Raw genomic sequence first — 20,208 nt, forward strand, 5'->3', positions numbered from 1 at the left:
CATTCAATAGGAATTTATTAGAGTTTTCAATTTCTACTCAAATTCAGAAATCATGGGAGAAATAACCAAAGAAACAAAATTCTTTAATACAATATGAAAACGATATATATATTTATTACATGAAAAATTTAATGAAGTAAAAAAAAAAAAAAAACCCGTTAAACTGCTAACTTCTTTCCTTCTTCCATTTATTGTGTTCCAACTCTTATGGTGAATTCAAAGTCAACTTAGTCCTTGTATAAAAAATCTTCAGTCACAAAATAATTAGTAAATAGTTCTTGACGAGAATGGTAGAGAACAGTTTTATAATTAAACATGTTATCGACCAGCTCACTACAATGAATGAAATGGTGTAGCAGATGGCAGGGGATTCAAATTCAAAGAGGCGTGTCAGCAGAAGCACTGAATCCAAAAACACACAGGACATAAACATAAACATAATTGAAGGGAATAATAACCCAAAAGCGCAGGTGCAAGAACGTGCTGCAGTTTTTGACCAACATTTCTACGATGGAATCCCATTCTTTGCTGATGTATGCTTTCTCCACAAGTCTAGCTGAATCCGAAAGGTTGGTTGCCTTTTAATTTTGATCTCAATTCATTTCACTAACCCAATCTCTCAATCTGTAGAATAAGCCTTCTAGAACCAACGAGAAGGCTTCTACCACTGCGGGTGAAGAGTTCTACGACGGAATCCCGCGCTTCCCCGAGGACTCCTTGCCGAACAAGCCTAAGTCAAAGGTTAAACCGTTTCTGTTGAAAATAAATAAAAAATACATATACTGAACTGGAAGATGATGATGTATGAGTATACTTTAACTGTTGTTGCTAGTTTTGTCTGCGATTCTTTCTCGCACGTAGGGCTGTTGTTTAGTTCACAGAGGCGAGGCTAGAAATTCGTGAGCTGCAACTTTTTTGAACTAAAGATTACTTGGAAATAAGGCTTGCAATTAGGATTTAGGTTTTGTTTGTTTTGTGATTAGGAGTTTTAGAATTATGCTCTTTATCTTGTTATTGTTATGGTTGTACTTATGTACTTGAGGTTTGAGATTAGGTTGTTTGTGGCTTTGTGCTAGGAAAGAAAATTATCCAAGGGGCATTATTTCAGATACTCCCTCCGTCCCTCTTTATAAGATCCAATTTGAAATGATGCTCGTTCCTTTTTATAAGACTCAATCTATAATGTTTCTTGCATTAATTATTTTAAGACTAACGGAGGGAGTATAAGACTAGTCATAGGATACTAAGATTCTAACTAATAGTTTAAGCTTTTAAGGGAGTAGGTCCTTGACGTGGTATCAAAGCTTCCATGATCAAGTGGTTAGGTCCATTCTACTTGATTGAGATGAATCGTAGCATAGGGTAGACGGACTTGTACCGTGCATTAAGGCCAAAGAGCTTTTGGGTGAGGGGGCATGTATGAAACCATTCATTTGCTTCTGCATAAAAAATAGACTAATGCTGGAGAAAAATGAAAATATCTGCTGAGCTATTTTTGTTTCAGGTCTCAGAGGTGAGTTTACGCTTGGGCAAAGCTGTTACTACTGGAATTGCTATTGGATTAGAGAAAGCAGTAGAGGTTTTGGACACTCTTGGGAGCAGCCTGACAAATTTAAATGTGAGCAGTGGGTTTTCTTCTGGAGCTGCAATAAAGGGGAATAAAATTTCTATCTTAGCATTTGAGGTTGCAAACACAATTGTCAAAGGTTTTAATCTTCTGCAATCTCTTTCTGCAAAAAGCATTAGGCATTTAAAAGAAGAGGTGCTTCTTTCTGTGGCTGTGCAAAATTTAGTATCAAAGGATATGGATGAACTTCTTAGGATTGTTGCAGCAGACAAGAGGTATATATTGGATTAAATCAAATTACAAAGAACGGCTTCTGTACCATCAATAAACTAACTATTTTATTGTTTTGCATTACCATGACTCTAGAAAATTTAAATTTCAACTGTATGTGATTTTGGATTATGTTGTCAGGCAAGAGTTGGAAGTTTTTTCTAATGAGGTGATTCGTTTTGGAAATCGTTCGAAGGATCCTCAGTGGCGCAACTTAGACTGTTACTTTGAGAAACAAACCCACATGCTCAAAGATGGAAATCCTAGTAGGATTAGCAGAGAAATAAATGTTCAAAGGCTGTCAAGAGACGAGCCAGAATTAATAATGCTACAGTTGATGACTTTGGCTGATTTTACAGTTGTGAGTTTATTCCTTGTGTCATTAAAGAATATGCTTAGTGTTGCTCAAGAACTGACTAAATTTTGAAGCTGAAAATTAACTCAAGTGGTTAATTGAGTTTATAAATGATTACTCATTAAACCACTCTTTCAATATTGTTAACCAGTTGAATGAGTGATTGTCCCCTAACAGGGAATACTTTATCCAAAAATTCCTCTTTGTGATTTTTGCAGAAATGCATTATAGGGGAAATTTATTGAAGGATTTTAAGCTACTTGTATTACGTTACATATCAATTGCATAGGGTTTTGTTTCTTTCCATCGCTTTCTCTTTGTCCTACTTAGTACCTTTTATATGTATCATGATTTATCTACTTTAGCTCTGTAGTAACCTATAGGTACATTTAAGTGATTTAACTATTCATTTTGGCTCTGATTTCTATTATCACCCTAGATTCAACTTCCAGTCATGTAAATTTGGAAATGAAAATGTAACAAAATTTCATAATGACATGTTTTAGAAATGAAACCAACATGATGGTTAGGTATATCTTCTTGGTTAGATTTAATCTTTACTCATTTGTATCCACAAATTGCTTGTTATTGAAGGAATAAGCTATTATAAGTAATAGTAGAAATGTTGTAGTTTTATCAAATTACCTGACATATATGGTGTCTTATTTATACCCTTTGTCGCATCTGCTCATTTGCTCCCATTTTGCAGTTACTTTATCTTCAAGATGTTCTATTATCTTTCCTTTACTACAACCAAGTGCTCCATGCATTTGCTTTTTATTCAATGTAGTAATTTTCTTATGTGGGGGTTTATTTCTGAAAGAAATTGGAAAACCAATTGTATGTGGCTGCAGGAATTGTATCATGAATTAGATGCTTTGGATAAACTTGAACAAGATTTTCAGCGTAAGTGTGAGGAGGAGGATCAAAGAGGTAACTGTAAAGTATCACCCATGGGCCATGGCATAATATGCATCTTTTGTTTCTAACTAGCAATTTTTAATTGAAGCTCTTAATGACTTTTAATTTAAAGTGAAGATTAATTTGGCATTATTATTATTATTATTATTATTTACAAATAGAACCATCATATAGTTTAGTTAGTGGTATACGTGTGGAACCTTAAGACAAGGTTCACATTGATCATGTAATTGGTTTTGAGATATTGAAAAAATATATGCTAGCATCAACAACTCTTTCACCAAGGACTCTGAAATGAATATAGAAACTAGGATACTGGGTATCTATATTCTGCTTTAGCATATATAGATATTTATGATATAAAAATATATATGTATGATTTATGATTCTGCTTGCACCAAGTATCTTGTTTTTTTTGTTATGCTGTTCTGAGTCCCTATTAAATTGCAAACACTTTACAGTCTGATAACAGTTGCCAAAGCATCTACTTTGGGTTTTGTTAGTATTTGCTTATGTAGTCTCCTGTAGATATACTTTTGACATTCAATATCTCTTGTCATCATATAGGTGATAGCCTTGCATTGTTGAGGGCAGAGATTAAAAGTCATATGAGGCAAATTAGACATTTAAAGAAGAAATCACTCTGGTGCAGAAGTTTAGAGGAGGTAGTTAACTTCAGACTGCTTCTCTGCACGATTTGTTTATCTTTACCCTCAATATCCTCCTCCTTGTTTGTTTTATCCTCATTTAGACTATCATTGTATCTGATCCATGTCCATGTATGATGCCAAAGATAGTGTAGAGAAACAACTTTTATCTAAAGATGTGGGTTCATTTTGTGCATATCACAATGAATTGAGAAAAAAGTTGGGTACAAGAGAAAAATATGAGGATATTGGAGAAAATCTGTGTGTTAAAATTACATACCGGGAGATATTATATATAGAGTCATAATAACAAGGATTTATAGATACCCCTAATTACAGTAATTACATAAAGATAATACCTAAGTATCCTTTTTACATATCACTACTCAAATTAGAGCATATATATCATATACATCATGCTTGTTACATATATAATCAATAAGAGGACCTCATTGACTAAGTATAGACATTTGCTAATGGATCATTTGAATTTACAAAGGTAGTTGTAATGTCTTCAGATAATATCTTCTCCCAAATGAAATGTCAATTTATCTCAATGTGTTTTGTCTCATGAAATAATAGGTTTAGGACAATAGGTAGAGCTACTTGATTATCACAAACAAGGGTCATATGTGAAATATCTCCAAACATCCTTTTTTAAGCAACTGATTATGTCAAATAAGTTCACAAGTGCTGGGGACCATGACTCTATACTCTTCTTCTGCACTTGATCCTGCCACAACATTTTGTTTCTTGTTCTTCCATGAAATCAATTTGTCACCAACAAATACACAATACTAAGAAGTAGATCTCTTGATAGTGGGAGAGGCTGGAGAGCCCATCCAATGTGCATCAGAATATCCCACATGACAAGTCTGACCTTTGTCTTTGTAAAAGAGACCTTTCCCTTGGTGTCCCTTAATATATTTTAGAATGCAAATAGTTGCATTCGATGGCTAACAATTGGAGATTTAAGTAATTGACTTATCGCACTAGTCTTATCTGGGTGACTTATAGTGTGATAATTCAATTTTCATACTAGTCGTGTTGTACCTCTCTAGGTCTCCAAATGGCTCACCCTAACCCAGTATAAAGTTTAGTATTAGGATTTGGGATCCATAGGAGTGTCCACATGCTTAATTTTCATCAATTTTGTTTCTTCTGAAATGCCCATTGTATACTTTCTTTGAAAAATCACAATATCAGTATTGGATTATGCCACCTCTATCCCCAAAAAGTAACGAAGTTTGCCAAGATCTTTTGTTTGAAAATGATGGCAAGGGTCATGCTTTACCTCTGATTCCATATTGATCACTTTTTGTGATGACAATGTCATATATATGTATAGGAAGTCAGTCATATATACTAGGATTTACATATATCCCTTATTACCATAATTGCATAAAGACAATCCTCTTTACAATAACTCTAACAATTCATAATCTAATGGATTGCAGGTTGTGAGGAAGCTTGTAGCCATTGTCCTTTTTTTGCATTTGGAGATAAGCAATGCCTTGGGCAATGCAGGTTTGTACCTACTAAAGGCCATTAGATCATACTTGATTTGTGATACTGTTTTAGTGTCACTTAATGTAATAACAATCAGTTTTTAGCAATGTGATGACTTAGTTAAATCACGGCTATGTTAACCTTATTTGGTATTAATTCTTAATTCTTATTTTAATTTAGAAGGGGGAGCAATTTTTTTTTTTTTTTTGGGGGGGGGGGGGGGGGGGAGCACTGCGTATTCTCATCAAATTACTGTTGAAATCAGTGCAAAATGAAATCTATGTTCTACATACTTGTAATGTTGTTTATCCATGGGCACCTGCAGATGACCATGGACCATTAACTGGACATATGAGCAATTGCCAAAGATTGGGCCCTGCAGGCCTTGCTTTGCATCATGCAAATATAGTGCTTCAAATTGATACTCTTGTGAGTTAATCTTTGTATTTACTACATTCTATCTCTGTTCTTTTTTTGTGTCTTACCTTGAACCTAGTGAAAATTGAGTTTCTAGAGTTGCTTCTCTTGTTGCGTTTAAGTAGAGTTTCTACCGTGCCACTTCCTTCCTATTATTTTCAGATTGATGTAATTGGATATTTGGAATAGGCTGTAATTTCTTTTTATCATTAATATTAAGAGGGAAACTCAACCATGAATCAGCAGTAAAGCCAAGCATTTGACTTTTACAAATTTTGGCAGCCATTGACATTAGATGGTGCAATTTCGGTAGAAAATTCCATGTGCTTTCAAGTTTCTAATACTAATTGCCTATTGGGTATTTGGGTTGCTACTCCATCTATGACCTGGACTTGAAAGTGGATGATTATCCTTTTTCATAGTGAAAATAGGATGATCCTCAAAAGTTAAAGATATATAACATTTTCTAAGGGAATAATACTCTCTAATCTGTAGGCTGTGACAGTGCACTCAGGTGTCAATAGTTAATCATGTTTGTAGTGTAAATAAGACTAGGGGGGAAATTGTTGATGTTTTTGAACCTGACCTGCTCTATAGCTGTTGTAGACCTTTGTGAAGGTTCTTATGGCTTGTGTGATGTTGAAAGGCATGTTCTCTAGAACTGTTGGTGCAATCTGGAATATTTGTCATGCACTAGCATACTGCCATTAAAGGAAAGAAAAATCGGGTATTTTCTTGTTTAATTTATTATTAACTTGCCTTGCTTCCTTCTACAGGTACTTTAAGAATCAAAAAGCAATTTATTGTGCCTTTTCTGCATGCTTCTTTACATCCAAACACCCAAATCATAACTTAGCTTATGCCAGAAAAATATCGATGTTTTATTTTATTTCATTTCTTGGTTGTAGTTGAATCCTCTCACTTTGCCAAAAAATCAAACAACATAACCTTAAATTTTCTTGAGGGATTGAGTTGTTCTGCATTAAGTTCTCAGCACATTCTAGCCACTGCATACCATAGCCCGTTCTAGATTGTAACAAACCCAACTCCCTATAATAATCTATGTGTGGTCCACCAAGTGTGGTCCGTACTTACTCTTTCATGACTGACTTTGGTGCAGACAGTATGCTCACAACAACTAACATATTAGGGAGTTGGGCATCTTTATATTTAGTTCATGACTCTTATGCTTTGATCAGGTTGTACATTCATGCTTAATTATATGATAATTGGGATATGGTTTGTTCACTACCATAGTAATAAGGTGTAGTTATGTATATTAATTGATAGTTGTTCAAATTTATGTTATACCAAGCTAATGCATTGAGTAACACTGCACTGAGTCTAGTGTTGAAACTCAGGTAGACAAATCCACTATGCCTGCAAATACAAAGGATGCATTATATCAAAGCTTGCCTCCTAATATAAAATTAGCTCTACGTTCCAAATTACCATCCCTCCGTGCTGTAGAAGAGGTATGATCACCTGCTGATACTTTCTATTATTACAGCTTTGTTAAAAAAACACTGAAAAATAACTGGAAAATTTAGAAGAGAAAAAAAAATACCAAGCTGTTAATCAATAACTCCAATCAACCTCCTCATTGACATCGAATAGTCACTCATCTTACTCAATCCTCATTTAATATCCTTCATTTTATTGACCAATGATTCCTTCACCCTAGGACTGCATAACATCATAATTATTTTTTGCTCTTGCCTCATAACATCATAATTATTTTTTGCTCTTGCCTTTATACTTTCCTAGATTGTTGACTCACTGCATAACATCATAAATATTCTGAATGCTGATGAAAATGCCTAACATCATAATTATTTTTTGCTCTTGCCTCATGGTTGCTGTCTGAGTCTTGCAGATAAGTGTAGCCTATATCACATATGAGATGCATAAAAAATTACATTGGTTGGTTCCCATGGCCATTAACACATCCAAGTAAGATCTCTGCTGCCTTTTTGTCAACTATCTCCTTACTACCCATGTGAAAAGCTTTCTTTCATCATCAGTGTATTTACCTTATATAAGCTAACTGACTGTAATCCTTTTTGGCCTTTTCTTTTGGTTGTTTTAAAATTGGTCCAGAGCACATAAGAGATTTGGTTGGCTAGGGGAGTGGGCATACTCAGGGTAAGTAGCAAGTTTCTACTGTTCTATTTTGAATTAGAAATTTGATGCTTTTCCCTTTTGTACATTCTGCGCTTTTAATCATTTTTAATTTTAATTACTTGCTTGGTTATTGAAGGTATGAAGTAAAAAAGAAGACTGGTGTAATGTGGATTGAGACATTCTACCATGCAGATAGAGAGAAAGTGGAACATTGTATTCTTGAACTTCTCTTATGGCTTCATCGCTTGGCCATCAGAAGTAAGGCTCACAGTGATGCTATTGCTGGCTAAGTAAGGTCTGCCACTTGCGAAGAAAATGGAATGATAAAACTGAATTTGGTCTCTTTTGATTCAACCTTAATAAAGGAAATAATTGCTTAATTAGCTCTCTAAATAAATCTCTTGATTTAAGGGATTGCCCGTAAATTTTCCCATTAATTATATTTGCAACATATATTTACATATTTATAGCTCAACACCCACCCTGAAACTAATGTCCGTGAATTTACATAGGACAAATGTTCTATGTAACATTTATTCTTTAGTTTCAAAAAATTTATTCTGCCATGTGTGTTTCGCCATCAATAAATATTTATAGCTCAAAAAATTCACTGTTGGCGAAACACACGTTATATCGCCATTCCCATCAATGTCTCATCACTGTTCATGTCAGCCAAAAAAAATTCACTGCGTCATGTGTGTTTCGCCATCACCACTGGCGAAACACACTCCATGCATGGCATGCATGCCCATGCATGCATCTTGACATCCCGCCATCCACCATCCACCATTGGTTCCGCCAGATGCATTGGCAAAATGCTCCCTGTCCACATGTGTTTCGCCAGCATCATTGGCGAAACACATGCTATCCATTTTCATAGCCTTTTCAGAAGCTATCAGGGGTTGAAGCGTCGGTTGCAGTTATAGCCTTTTTAGAAGGTGCAGTGTAGAGCCTTTTCAGAAGGTGTAGTGTAGCCATTAATATTTTTTGAAGGTGGGAGGGTCGAAGATAATTTAAATTTCGTTCCCTTCCCTCTCAATTATTTTACTTGGCACGTTACAGGCATTATATATCGGCTCACTCTTTCACCTAAGCATCCCCTCACTCTCTCAAGGGAATTGAGGTAAACAACACACCTGCACTCCCTTTGCACAATAACGTCGTTCAACACTTGGGTAATTTATTTCCTTCAACCTTTTGAATTGTTAAGATTAAGCATAAATGCCATAACTGTAACTTTGATGTGATGTCATGCTAGTTTTTTATTTCTGATTATTCTATTATGAACTGATTTTATCTTATCTATGAGATTTAATTTCTTATTCTCACCCCATTTTTCTTAAGTTGATCCCCATTGTTTTAAAAATTAACAATAATACCCTTGATGATGTAAATTCATTTTGAAAAAATGTTTCAATCCCATCTAAATCGAACTCATATATATATATAAATCTATGATACAATTCATGTTTACATCTTAATTTATTGTATATTTAAAATATTATCACATATATAATTTAAGGCTGAAATATGTTTTGTGACATAAAGTTTAAATGTCATTCCTGCATTTTCTTTCATTTTTTGTCATAAAAAAATTATGTGTAATTTTTAATTTTTTTCCGAAATAAGATTTGGTTTTTATAACAATAATATTTAAAACTATAAGATTTGTTATAATTTAGAACTTAAATAAGTTTTTCTTTACAGATAATAGCATAGTAATGTTGATTAGTTTAAAGATGACAGTAATTGCTATAATTTAAAATATATATTTGATTTAAGTTTAACTTTGAATAAAATAACATATAGAATTTAAATTTCGTTTCCAAAAGTGTATAACCGCAATTAGTAAACTAGAAAAATGTTGAAGGAAGGAGTGTTATTCTGTACCACATGCTGTTATATAAAGGGGAGGGGGAGAGGGTGGGGGAGTTGGATTAATTTCAAGGAAACAATCCAAGCCTGCAACCCACATGCAAATTCATTCTGAAAAGACTAGATGCCTTAATGGTAAAAGCTTGGGAAAAGGATTGGCTACGAAAGTGCGTGAAAATCACACATGCATGTGTGTTTTGCCAATGGAGATGGCGAAACTCATGCTGGACACACTGATCCCATTGGCGAAACCCATGCTAGATGTGCATGCATGGCCATGGTGTTATAGGATGATGATATGGGATGAGTGAAGTGTGTTTCGTCAATGGTGATGGTGAAACACACATGACACCTGAATGTTTTTGACTGACATGTACAATACTATATGGCTGATGAAAATGGCAACATAAGGTGTTCGCCAATAGGAATGGCGAAACCCTTATAAAAGGGGCTTTTGAGAATAAGTTTGTAAAACAAACTCCATCACGTCACTTTGTCTCATATCTTGTACTTGGTTATAGGTTTCTTCATAAGTCAAACTTTAGGAGTTTGACTCTTCAAAAATCAAGCGTCTTTATTACAAGTTATTATTTCCACATATTCGTGTCAAATATAAGGCCGAGGCTGGCGTGCGGATCCTTCAAAAAACGAGACATGGTGCGAGAGCGTATTTAAGTATTTTTTGTGTGTGTGAATATAATCTAAGTAAAAACTAATTGCATGTAAGGGTATCCAACTTATTAATTACAGTGTTTCCTTTCAATTATGGAACGTGGACCAATTTTACACGAGTTAGATGTAGTGAAGTTGAAAAGTAAAATAAGCTAATTAAAAGAGGACAATAAATGCGCAAGTGCTAATAGAAAAAAGATCATTTTAATCGCAAGATGTTACCACACGCTTTAAATCAATATATTACGGAGTAAAATACTTTGTTCTTTGAAGAAACACAGTTGACGATTTTTTTTTTTTTTTAGTTTTTTACGTAGAACACTGGCAGTTTATTAATAATAGCTTTGTACTACTGTTCTGGGTAAAATTTATTGGAAAACTTTTACAATCGTTTATTGCTATCTCCCTCTAAAACTGAATTGACCAACTGGCATATAATTTGATGATGTTGAAACAGACAGACCTCCAATTGAAGATCTCGAATTCTGCCAATACAGAAGTCGAAGTCTTGACCATTAAGGCATTAACTAGATTTTCAATTTTTAATGGTAAAGGAATCCTATCAATGATCCAAAATCTTGTACGCAACTGAGAATCATACAAATAACAACTGAGAATCATTAACTAGGTTCTAATATTTTCTTAATATATTTACAAATTCATATCATGTTGACTTACTCATAAACACAATCATATTACCTCCTTTTCAAGTTTCAAAACTGCCATGAAAGCTTCTTGGGGCACATCAACTTTACCAATAGACTTCATCCTTTTCTTTCCTTCAGCCTGGTTGGAGACAGACAATAATACTATTATGAGCAATCTGAGGTATGAATCAGAATTAAAACAATTGCATATAAGTAATTTCACATTTCTACGATGCAAATAATGAAATAATACTTTTTCTTTGTTATTGAAGCTGAACTGAGAACATACATATGCATATATATTTACTTCACTGTATTCTATGGATATACATAGCTAGACATCCATTTTGATAACCTTGAAAAAATTATATAGTGAATTTATACTGAATCATACCTGTTTCTTAAGCAATTTCTTTTTTCTTGAAATATCCCCACCTAGAAGATCAAAGAGAAAAATTACAAAAAAGCAATCCAGGCAATCAGAACAGGGCAAGGAAAAATAAAGTGAAAGAAAGATGGATGCAGTACAACATAAAATACCGTTCATAGTTTCTATTTTCTAAATATCTGAATGAGAAGAAGGAACACCCCCCCCCCCCCCCCCCAAAGGTTTGCCATTTGTCTCACCGTAGCATTTGGCTAGTACATCCTTCCTTATTGCAGATATCGCTTCACTAGCAATCACTTTTGATCCTATGCACGCCTAGAATAAAGAGACCAAGCATATGTTATCATGGTTAGTTTAATGACTTATAACAAAATTAAAGCAATTCTTCATAATTGTGAGAGGAGGAGAAAGAGAAAATAAACATCAACATGAAAGTTAGGCCATCTAAAGCAGAAAAACTAGGGAGAAAGTGACTGCTGATTTTTTTTGACGAAATAACATTGAAAGAGTACACAATCCTTACTTGAATTGGTACTTTAAACATTTGTCGTGGTATTAGCTCCTTCAACTTTAGAGTCAAAGCCCTTCCCACCGAATATGCCTGAAAATACAAGCCTCTGTTGATTTTCTGATAATTTATTGACATCAAAATTAAAAAGTATAATCACAAGATATGCAGCCAAATTTAATTATAATGGTTTAGCTAATAATACATGAAGCATAGCTTATGCAGACACGAGTATCTGAGAAACATAATTTCCTTAGAAATAAATGGCAGCTAGTGCAGATAACCATGCTTCTAGTCTTCAAAAATTTGAGCAATATTAAACCAAGTGAGCAGAAGACACAATTTTTTAAATATTGAAAATAGCATATTGTAATATTTCTTTACTTCAAGTTCTGCAATACCTGGCAAAAGCACTTGATGTGAACGCAAGGGAAAAAACAGTAGGATGGTAGTGATGTAAAATAGGATTTAGCAGTGAGATGGGGAAGATTAAGTGGAGGGCAAGGATTTATTTTCCATATATATATATATATATATCATCGATAACACAGAATTAGGTTCATTAAAATGTTTCTATGACTAAAACAATTTTTTTTTTACAGTTATACCAACTCTTCTAATATTCTCATTGAATAAAATAAGAATTACAGGTCCGACCAACTATTCTGATTACTGAATTATGGGTTATTCCTCTTCAGTTCAAATGCCTGCAAAAGTATAATTTGGTGTAATTGAATAGTGAAAATTACTTTACAGATTTTTTTTCAATGTCTGAGCACTTGCATTTAGACAACTGCAATCAGAGTTAAAGAATGTTTTACCAGACTTTTTTTCTTCAGAAAAATAAAAGCAGATAAAATGAATACATTCAATTATGGTTTCCCCAAACCAGTATGATTTCCATAATATATCTCAGGAATCCACAATCAAGTTCTATTTACAGGAAATTTACATATAGCCACATATATATTTATTTCCAACCCATGTATAGACCAAAAAAACAGAGAGTTAATAAGTTACCTTATCATTGTGCACAATTGTAGCCAATGGCTCCACACAGTCACCATTTATCCGTATGTCAAGTTTAATTAAATTACTTTCAATGTACCTGAAAATTAATTATCAGAAAGCATCGGAACATTAAATCTTTGGAAAGACAACCTTTTCGGTCCATACTTAACACTATGATTGTATTTAATAAAAGGCAAGGATAACTGTAATTAACATTAAAGTATTGTGTGCTTCAAATATTAAAAAAAAAAAAAAAAGTCATCCTCTTCTGACAGAGTTCAAGGTATATGAAATAATATATTTCTACAATTATGTGACATACTATGGCTGCATTTACAAGATGATAAATCGCCAATTTGGATAAATTTTTCAATAAGCACTTTGAGGAAAAGAAAATAAAATGAATTAAGGAGATAAAATGAATTACAATTCTCGTATAAAAGTTTGTTAGGATTGGATTGTTTTTGGAGATTATAATCTTTTTCCATTAAAAAAAACTGTTTATAATTGTTCTTTCTCATCTAACTTCTCCATAGGTAGCTATTAACTTGAGAGAGCCTATCATTCTTGCCTTAGAAAAGTCTTGACTTTTTTTTGGTGAATGAAAATACATGAAAAAGTTCCCGTGACTAGAAGCTAATACAAAATGTGGCAATGTCTGCATTAATTTACAATCCCTAAACATCATATATGTCTTATTTATTTATGAAAACTACCCTGATTACACTACATAATCAGGGAAATTTACAATAGTCAACAGAATCTTGTAAGCCAACAGAATCTTATGCAAATATTATCAATAAACTATGCTCTCGGAGACATTTACCCGACAAAGGTATACTCCATACTAGCATAACCCTTACTTCTTGACTTCAACTGGTCAAAGAAATCACCAACCATCTACAAAATTGACATTCAAAAAGATTCAGATGCTTGAGAGCCAAAACTAGTCAAACAGAAGCATGAGTTTTTAGGGTCAATTGACAAGAACTAATGCAAGAGATTACCTCTGCTAATGGTAATTCATACGTGATTGATGCCCTATTTTCAGCAATAAATTTCATTTCTTTGAACTGCCCTCTTCTTTCTTGTGCCAGTTCCATAAGTGGACCAATGTAGTCCTTTGGTGTAAGCATCTCAATCTGTACACAACTACATTAATTACAAATAAAGACAATACACACACACAGAGCAAGAGAAAGAACTTGTGAATTAAAATTTTTAGCCCAAACCGCTTCAACTATTGAACAAGGTGAACAATAAACAGAACAAAGTGCAAGAAATAACCTTAACAAATGGCTCCTCAATTGATTTCCTTTTTCCAGGCTCAGGAAGTAAAGATGGATTTGAGCATTCAACCTTCAAGGATTTTGTGATTCAGACAAAATGATTGCGTTCAAGTTTATATACATTTAAAAAATAGAGGCTATTCAGTTTTAATGAATAGTTCACCAAAATAAAGTATTAAATAGAAGGGAGCTTAGGAATGAGAAGAAATTACAGTATCACCATTTACACAGTGTACTCTGTACACAACACTTGGAGCAGTTGTTATTAGGCTCAAATTGTATTCTCTCTCAAGCCTCTCCTATAATGTAAAGAACTTGTAAGATAAGACCAGGTTTCCAAAGTTAATCAGAATGTCAATTATGCTATATATATAAGAACATTCAAGCATTTCCTATTAAAGTCAAAGAGTAGATGCTCCAACAAATTCGAACCTGAACAATTTCCATATGAAGAAGGCCCAGAAACCCACATCTAAAGCCAAATCCCATGGCACTTGATGTCTCAGGTTCAAACTGTAAACCAGAAAAGATAATGAAATCTTCGAATAATCAGTCACTAATCCTACCATTGTCAGCTTGACTGTAAGAAACATGGATATTTAGGAAAAAAAAATGTTTGGTTCCAAACTTAAGATAGATAAATACACACACACATATATATTATAATCCACAAAATGTCAAAAGCAACTGTGCATGAATATCTCACATGGTGTAGTTTAAATAAACTTTATGACTGGCATATTCTTGAATAAAACTAATTCAAAAGTACAACTGAATAACTTAATAAACATAAAAAAGTTACAAGAGAAATTGAATTGATAAAAAAACTATTATAACTAAATCAAGAAAAGCTATAATTGAATGGCAAATTACAACTAACAGGTGATAGCATATATAGAAAAAAGCAAATTATGGTCCTTTGGCAAAAGTCTAGAAACAAAAGATGTACTATTTTCCAACATATCAGTATAACCTTAAGTGCAGCATCATTGAGTTGTAGCTTTTCAAGTGCATCACGCAGATCAGGGAATCTGACAACAAATGATAGTAAGGATATGATTAGTTTCAGATACATTCAAGAGTAACAATACAACTCTTTTGCTCAAGAAAGAAAGAAGAGGGTCAACAAGAGATAAATACTGGTCAGCATCAACAGGAAACAACCCACAGAACACCATAGGAGTGGCTTCCTCATATCCAGGGAGAGAATTGTCAGCCTTTCTGCCATAGTGAGTAATAGTGTCACCCACTCTAGCATCAGCTACTGTTCTTATTGATGCAGATAGATAGCCCACCTATTAAAGCACAACACAAGATATCAATGTTCAGAATGAATAAAAAATGTTTATTCTGTCTTTCTTTAGACAATAGAAATGACAATAATGAATTTAACATTGAACCGAATTGTCTTGCCAGCAAAAAAATATGCACAGACAGACACAAAATTACTCAGGAGAAACAATATACCAGTGCCATGCATTGTGTTTTGTATGTCATTTTTTTAATCCCTTTATCTCATAGTGAGTGTACAAAAGATAAGTGATGAAAAGGAGGAAGAAAGAGGCAAAATAAAAATACCATAAGCAATATGAAATGCATCACCCTGCTAATTAAACCATTCAGAAGTATTACTTTACCTCACCAGCATACAATTCTTCAACTTGTAGTTGACTGGGAGATAAAACTCCAATTTCATCAGCAAAATAATCCTGTAATTTAGTAATCAGATTAGTTCAGAGAATTTTAGTCAGTAGTCACCAAAATGACCAAAGTTTTACCAATGATAGACTAGAGCTTGTTCAAATTTGTTTGCAGTCATATTTAAGATTTATACTGATAATTTGTCACCACAAAACTAAATCTTTATTGGCAAAAATAGGGGATCAAAAAATAGGAAAGGTACTGTACCTTCCCACTAGCCATAAAATAAACTCTGTCACCTTTCTTTATAGTCCCATCTACAACTCGAAAGTATACAATAACACCTCTATATGGATCGTAGTAGCTGCATTTAAAAAAATAATAAATGTAAGTGCCTGAAGGATAAATATCACATGCAAAAGAATGTTAGCTGACACAACATACTAGGGGGTTTAATCTACCATACATACTAAATGAATTTTATCCGTGTAAATACCAAGGTTATCAAAGGTGGACCGCAGAATATGGTGGAAGGCCAAAATTCTGCCATATAAACAAACCACTGCAGCCTATGGCACTGCCATAGAGAGCCTCCCTTCACAAATTGCCTATGGCAGAGGGGTCAAAAAATGCCACGTTATAGTGTTATGGCGGGGCTATAAGGGCCATTTAATAACATTGGAAATTATTGCATCTAAGGATGCCTATGTAGAGAGACTAATTGTATAGCAACTGGATGCATAAAGTAAAGTTCTCTGAACTCGCATTAAGCTAAGTACACAACAACAAAACTACAAGGAAAAAGAATTAGCTAAAGTATAGGATGAACCCTAGACATAGAAATTAGATCCTTGAATTTTACAATAAGTCTACCTAGTCTCAGTTGAAGTGTCCATGTTAATGATGTTATCATTTTTAGATTGTAGGGACCTTAACAAAATTATTTTGTAGTATCAGTGTTATCCAAATCTTAAATGATAATCCATGTGAATCCATAGAGTATTGCCAACATATATGATCAAATGGATTAGTACATTTGAAAAAAAATGTAGAGTACCTGTCAAATATTAAAGCCCTCAATGGTCTTTTAGATGTATCTTCAGGTGGGGGAATTCTTGCAACAATTGCATTGAGAATTTCAATTATACCTATTCCTTCCTATAGCAAAAAGTAACTTCATTATGTAGCTACATGTATATGTATATATTATGTACTATTGTAATATAATGTAAAATCATAAACCAGACAAAACAACAGGAAATGAAAGAACAATAACAAACCTTTGCAGAGCAGAGAATCGCATTGCTACAATCTAGACCTACAATCTATACAAGAAATCAATTCAACTTGCAAATTATTTTATGAATATCATAAGAATGATTCAAGAATTAATAAATAAAGAAACCAGCAATGCTCATGCAAGGAATCCCTACTTAACACATTCTCAAATTTGTACCTCCTGATGTGTAAACTATAACCATTCCAGTTACTAGTAATTAAACTAGGAATAGTAAGACTTTAGAATGTTAGGTTAATGATAAGAACAGGTATGTTCCAATCAAATAACACAAACGTTTTCTTATTTTATGTTTGCTTCTTATTTTGGTTGTGTCATCTTTATTCCTTGAGGATTTCTTATCCTGTTTCTTTATCTTCCTTTTCTATCTTAATAAATTCCTTATCAAAAAAGAAAATTATAGTGTCATAAGAGAACAAACTTAAATGAGAAGGGATCCTAGACTATCTCCCCTAGAAGCTGAAAAATTAAGACAAATAGTACGATGACATCAAGGGTCTAAGTTGATAAACAAACCTCTTCAATCTCCTTGATAACTCGATCTGGTTCTGCACCTGGGAGATCTATTTTGTTCAAAACCTGTTACAGAATATCTAGTGTTACTAAACATGCACACACGCAACACATGGACATATTATCTCATAAATTTATAACTTGAGAAAAGTGATGGAAAAACAGACAGATAAGACAACAATCCATCCACAATTTGAAAAGGGAAAATCCCATGCCGCAACTTTGTGGCAACAAAATATATATTTGAGTTTATTAATTGAAAAATAGCATCAATAAAGGATAATGAGTATCTCAGTAAATTAATATAAAAATTAAATATAAGTTAAAAGTAGAATATTAAAAATGGCATACTTACAGGGATAATTTCTAGGTTGTTCTCCAAAGCCAAATAAACATTAGCTAGTGTTTGTGCTTCAACGCCCTGTGATTTGAAAACATTTTTTTGCAAAAGCAGATACCAGAATTACTAAAAGATCACCCTCACATGATAAAGGCCATAAAACCAGAATGGAAAGAAGGGCAGAAAAGCATAGAGATTCACCTGAGAAGCGTCTACTACTAGAAGAGCACCCTCACATGCAGCGAGTGACCGAGAAACCTGGCCACAGATGGAATAGACACAATTATATTATTAAATTGATGTTCTGAGGGGGGTTTAACTGCCCCTAAAAAGAAAGAAAAAAGATAATGTTCTTGGTTGGGGGTGAATTTAAGATAATAAATCACGTGTAACACCTGAACTCAATTGAGAGGGAAATATCATTCAGAAAGACCAAATGACAATTCTGAATTCTGAAAGTTACGGATTTAATGCATTTTGTTTTATATTTTAAAGCAGTTTTTGTTAGCATAATTAGCCACAAAAAACCCAAAGATAATGACTTTTCCAAAATGGCTTCTCAAAAGGTGATGGAGACTAAATAAAAGAAGACGGGAATCAAATAGAATGCCACCGAAATTTGTTGCCTGTACCCTGTCTTCAGTTTCTTGTATAAAAAAAACAATTCATTTTCCAAAACACACTATTTATGCCTATAAATTCTTAAAATTATTACACGATAACATAGACAAGAGGCTTAAGTTTCACCATTCCAAGTCCATATAGGTGTTACATCTGAGTGTAGCTCCTATGTTTGAATCAGGAAGAAATGAAACGACAAAAAATGCTGCAAAATATAGCAGATAAAGAGGCATATAAGCATATAACAGTAAGCATATGTGTATAACTACATTACATACCTCATACGAGAAGTCAACATGCCCTGGAGTGTCTATTAGATTCAAGCAATAAGGTTCATTTTCAAACACATAACGCATTCTGGCTGCCTGCCATGATTAAAATTAGTCAAATACTTTCACAAATACTGAACTCATATATAAGCAAAAAAGTTGTTTTGTATCTAAGACTCAAATATAAATAAATCTACCTAATTTCACCATTATTTAATAATATTATTCCTAAAATATCTTTCATTTAATTCCAACTCTATTTTATCATGATATCAAGTTCCAATGAAGGATATTTTAGAAATAATCCTATTTTTTACTTAAAAGTAAATGATTTTAACTAACTTTTTTTTTTTTTACTGATTCAACTAACATTCTTAGTTAGTGTGAAAATAGTTATTTTTGTTTATATATGAGTCTAGAGAGTATCTTAATTTAGAAAAAAGGATTTTCAAAATCATATTCCGAATCTCTCGCGTAAGATTAAGATAACAACGAATTAGGAAAAGGTCGGAACCTGGAGCTTAATAGTGATGCCTCTTTCTCTCTCCAAATCCATGTTATCGAGAAACTGATCCTTCATTTCTCGCTGCTGCACCGTGCCGGTAACCTGAAGCAACTTATCCGCCAACGTGGATTTCCCGTGGTCAATATGCGCAATGATGCAGAAGTTCCTTATATTACGCACCGGCACCTAAAACACAAACCAAAGTAGCTTTTAGCTACGATTCTACGAACGAGGGGCAATTTGGAAAAAAACACGAGAGTGGCTAGTAGCGATGATACCTTAGAGAGACGATCCTCGCCTGCTTTGGCGGAGGATTCGAAGTCGGTGCTGGCGACCCGGCACACTGCGCCGCGGCGAAACGGGGACGCATTTGGAAAGGCGGAAGAACTAAAGCAGCATTTGGATGAGTGGAATCTGGTAGTGCTTCTTCGCGTTCTGCTACGTTGAGCATGGAAGAACACATTTTGCTGGTTTCGCTGTTGCAGTTGAGTTTTAACGGATAAGAATAGAGACCCGCCACAAATTTCTGCGGCCATTGAAATTGTGACTCTCTATTGCACCGTTGCCAACGAGCCTTCAACTTAACTTATTTTTGTGATTGTGCGCGCGATGGGACCCGCTTTTTTCATATTGGGTTGAGCTGGACCGTTTTCAACAGAGGCGTTGCTATTGGCCCCTATCTAGTATTTTAAAATATTTTTTTTCAAAAATATTCTTTTGTGGAAACACAATTTTGTTACTTACAATTATACAACACAATCATATTTTCGTTGTTAATGGAGGCAGTGCCAAAGAAAAAAACAACAAAAACACAATTATGTT

The 20,208-nt window shown here is 33.8% G+C and overlaps 2 protein-coding genes across 3 annotated transcripts; one reads left to right on the plus strand and one right to left on the minus strand.

Annotated features, from left to right (window-relative positions):
- The first annotated feature begins 195 nt into the window (after positions 1 to 195).
- Positions 196 to 8,190, plus strand: LOC100780146 (protein PSK SIMULATOR 1). 2 transcript variants are annotated; one of them, XM_006581737.4, is made up of 12 exons: positions 196 to 533; positions 631 to 741; positions 1,505 to 1,842; positions 1,979 to 2,198; positions 3,047 to 3,125; positions 3,681 to 3,778; positions 5,218 to 5,287; positions 5,595 to 5,698; positions 7,048 to 7,161; positions 7,563 to 7,639; positions 7,787 to 7,831; positions 7,947 to 8,190. In XM_006581737.4, the coding sequence occupies exons 1-12, from the start codon at positions 360 to 362 to the stop codon at positions 8,098 to 8,100; spliced, it is 1,584 nt and encodes a 527-aa protein (XP_006581800.1). In that variant the 5' UTR covers positions 196 to 359; the 3' UTR covers positions 8,101 to 8,190. The 2 variants fall into 2 exon arrangements, with proteins under 2 accessions (XP_006581800.1, XP_014631974.1); XM_014776488.3 differs by having other exon boundaries at positions 208 to 533; positions 3,047 to 3,098.
- Positions 8,191 to 10,766: 2,576 nt separating this feature from the next.
- On the minus strand, positions 10,767 to 19,928 carry LOC100784073 (translation factor GUF1 homolog, chloroplastic-like). The gene is made up of 22 exons (NM_001365108.1): positions 19,665 to 19,928; positions 19,396 to 19,572; positions 18,891 to 18,977; positions 18,193 to 18,249; positions 18,007 to 18,072; positions 17,655 to 17,717; positions 17,122 to 17,166; positions 16,899 to 16,999; positions 16,109 to 16,205; positions 15,838 to 15,909; positions 15,341 to 15,495; positions 15,174 to 15,231; positions 14,633 to 14,713; positions 14,413 to 14,499; positions 14,199 to 14,270; positions 13,919 to 14,053; positions 13,738 to 13,811; positions 12,921 to 13,008; positions 11,916 to 11,993; positions 11,632 to 11,707; positions 11,399 to 11,439; positions 10,767 to 11,143 (listed from the first exon to the last, which is right to left on the minus strand). Exons 1-22 carry the CDS (start codon positions 19,920 to 19,922, stop codon positions 11,048 to 11,050), a joined length of 2,064 nt encoding a protein of 687 aa, NP_001352037.1. The 5' UTR covers positions 19,923 to 19,928; the 3' UTR covers positions 10,767 to 11,047.
- Between the last annotated feature and the right edge of the window lie 280 nt (positions 19,929 to 20,208).

This window comes from Glycine max, chromosome 6 (genome assembly GCF_000004515.6).
Source record: "Glycine max cultivar Williams 82 chromosome 6, Glycine_max_v4.0, whole genome shotgun sequence".
NCBI lineage: Eukaryota > Viridiplantae > Streptophyta > Magnoliopsida > Fabales > Fabaceae > Glycine > Glycine max.

Bases quoted from the DNA above. Each gene is read 5' to 3' on its own strand.
- LOC100780146 (XM_006581737.4), top strand. From the start codon at position 360: ATGGCAGGGGATTCAAATTCAAAGAGGCGTGTCAGCAGAAGCACTGAA. The intron at 1,843-1,978 runs GTATATATTGGA...TTATGTTGTCAG, and splicing joins ATTGTTGCAGCAGACAAGAG to GCAAGAGTTGGAAGTTTTTT. The intron at 5,699-7,047 runs GTGAGTTAATCT...GTTGAAACTCAG, and splicing joins TGCTTCAAATTGATACTCTT to GTAGACAAATCCACTATGCC.
- LOC100784073 (NM_001365108.1), bottom strand. From the start codon at position 19,922: ATGGCCGCAGAAATTTGTGGCGGGTCTCTATTCTTATCCGTTAAAACT. The intron at 14,271-14,412 runs GTAATTTCTTCT...AAATCCTTGAAG, and splicing joins ACTGTGTAAATGGTGATACT to GTTGAATGCTCAAATCCATC. The intron at 11,440-11,631 runs GTGAGACAAATG...TTGATCTTCTAG, and splicing joins TGTACTAGCCAAATGCTACG to GTGGGGATATTTCAAGAAAA.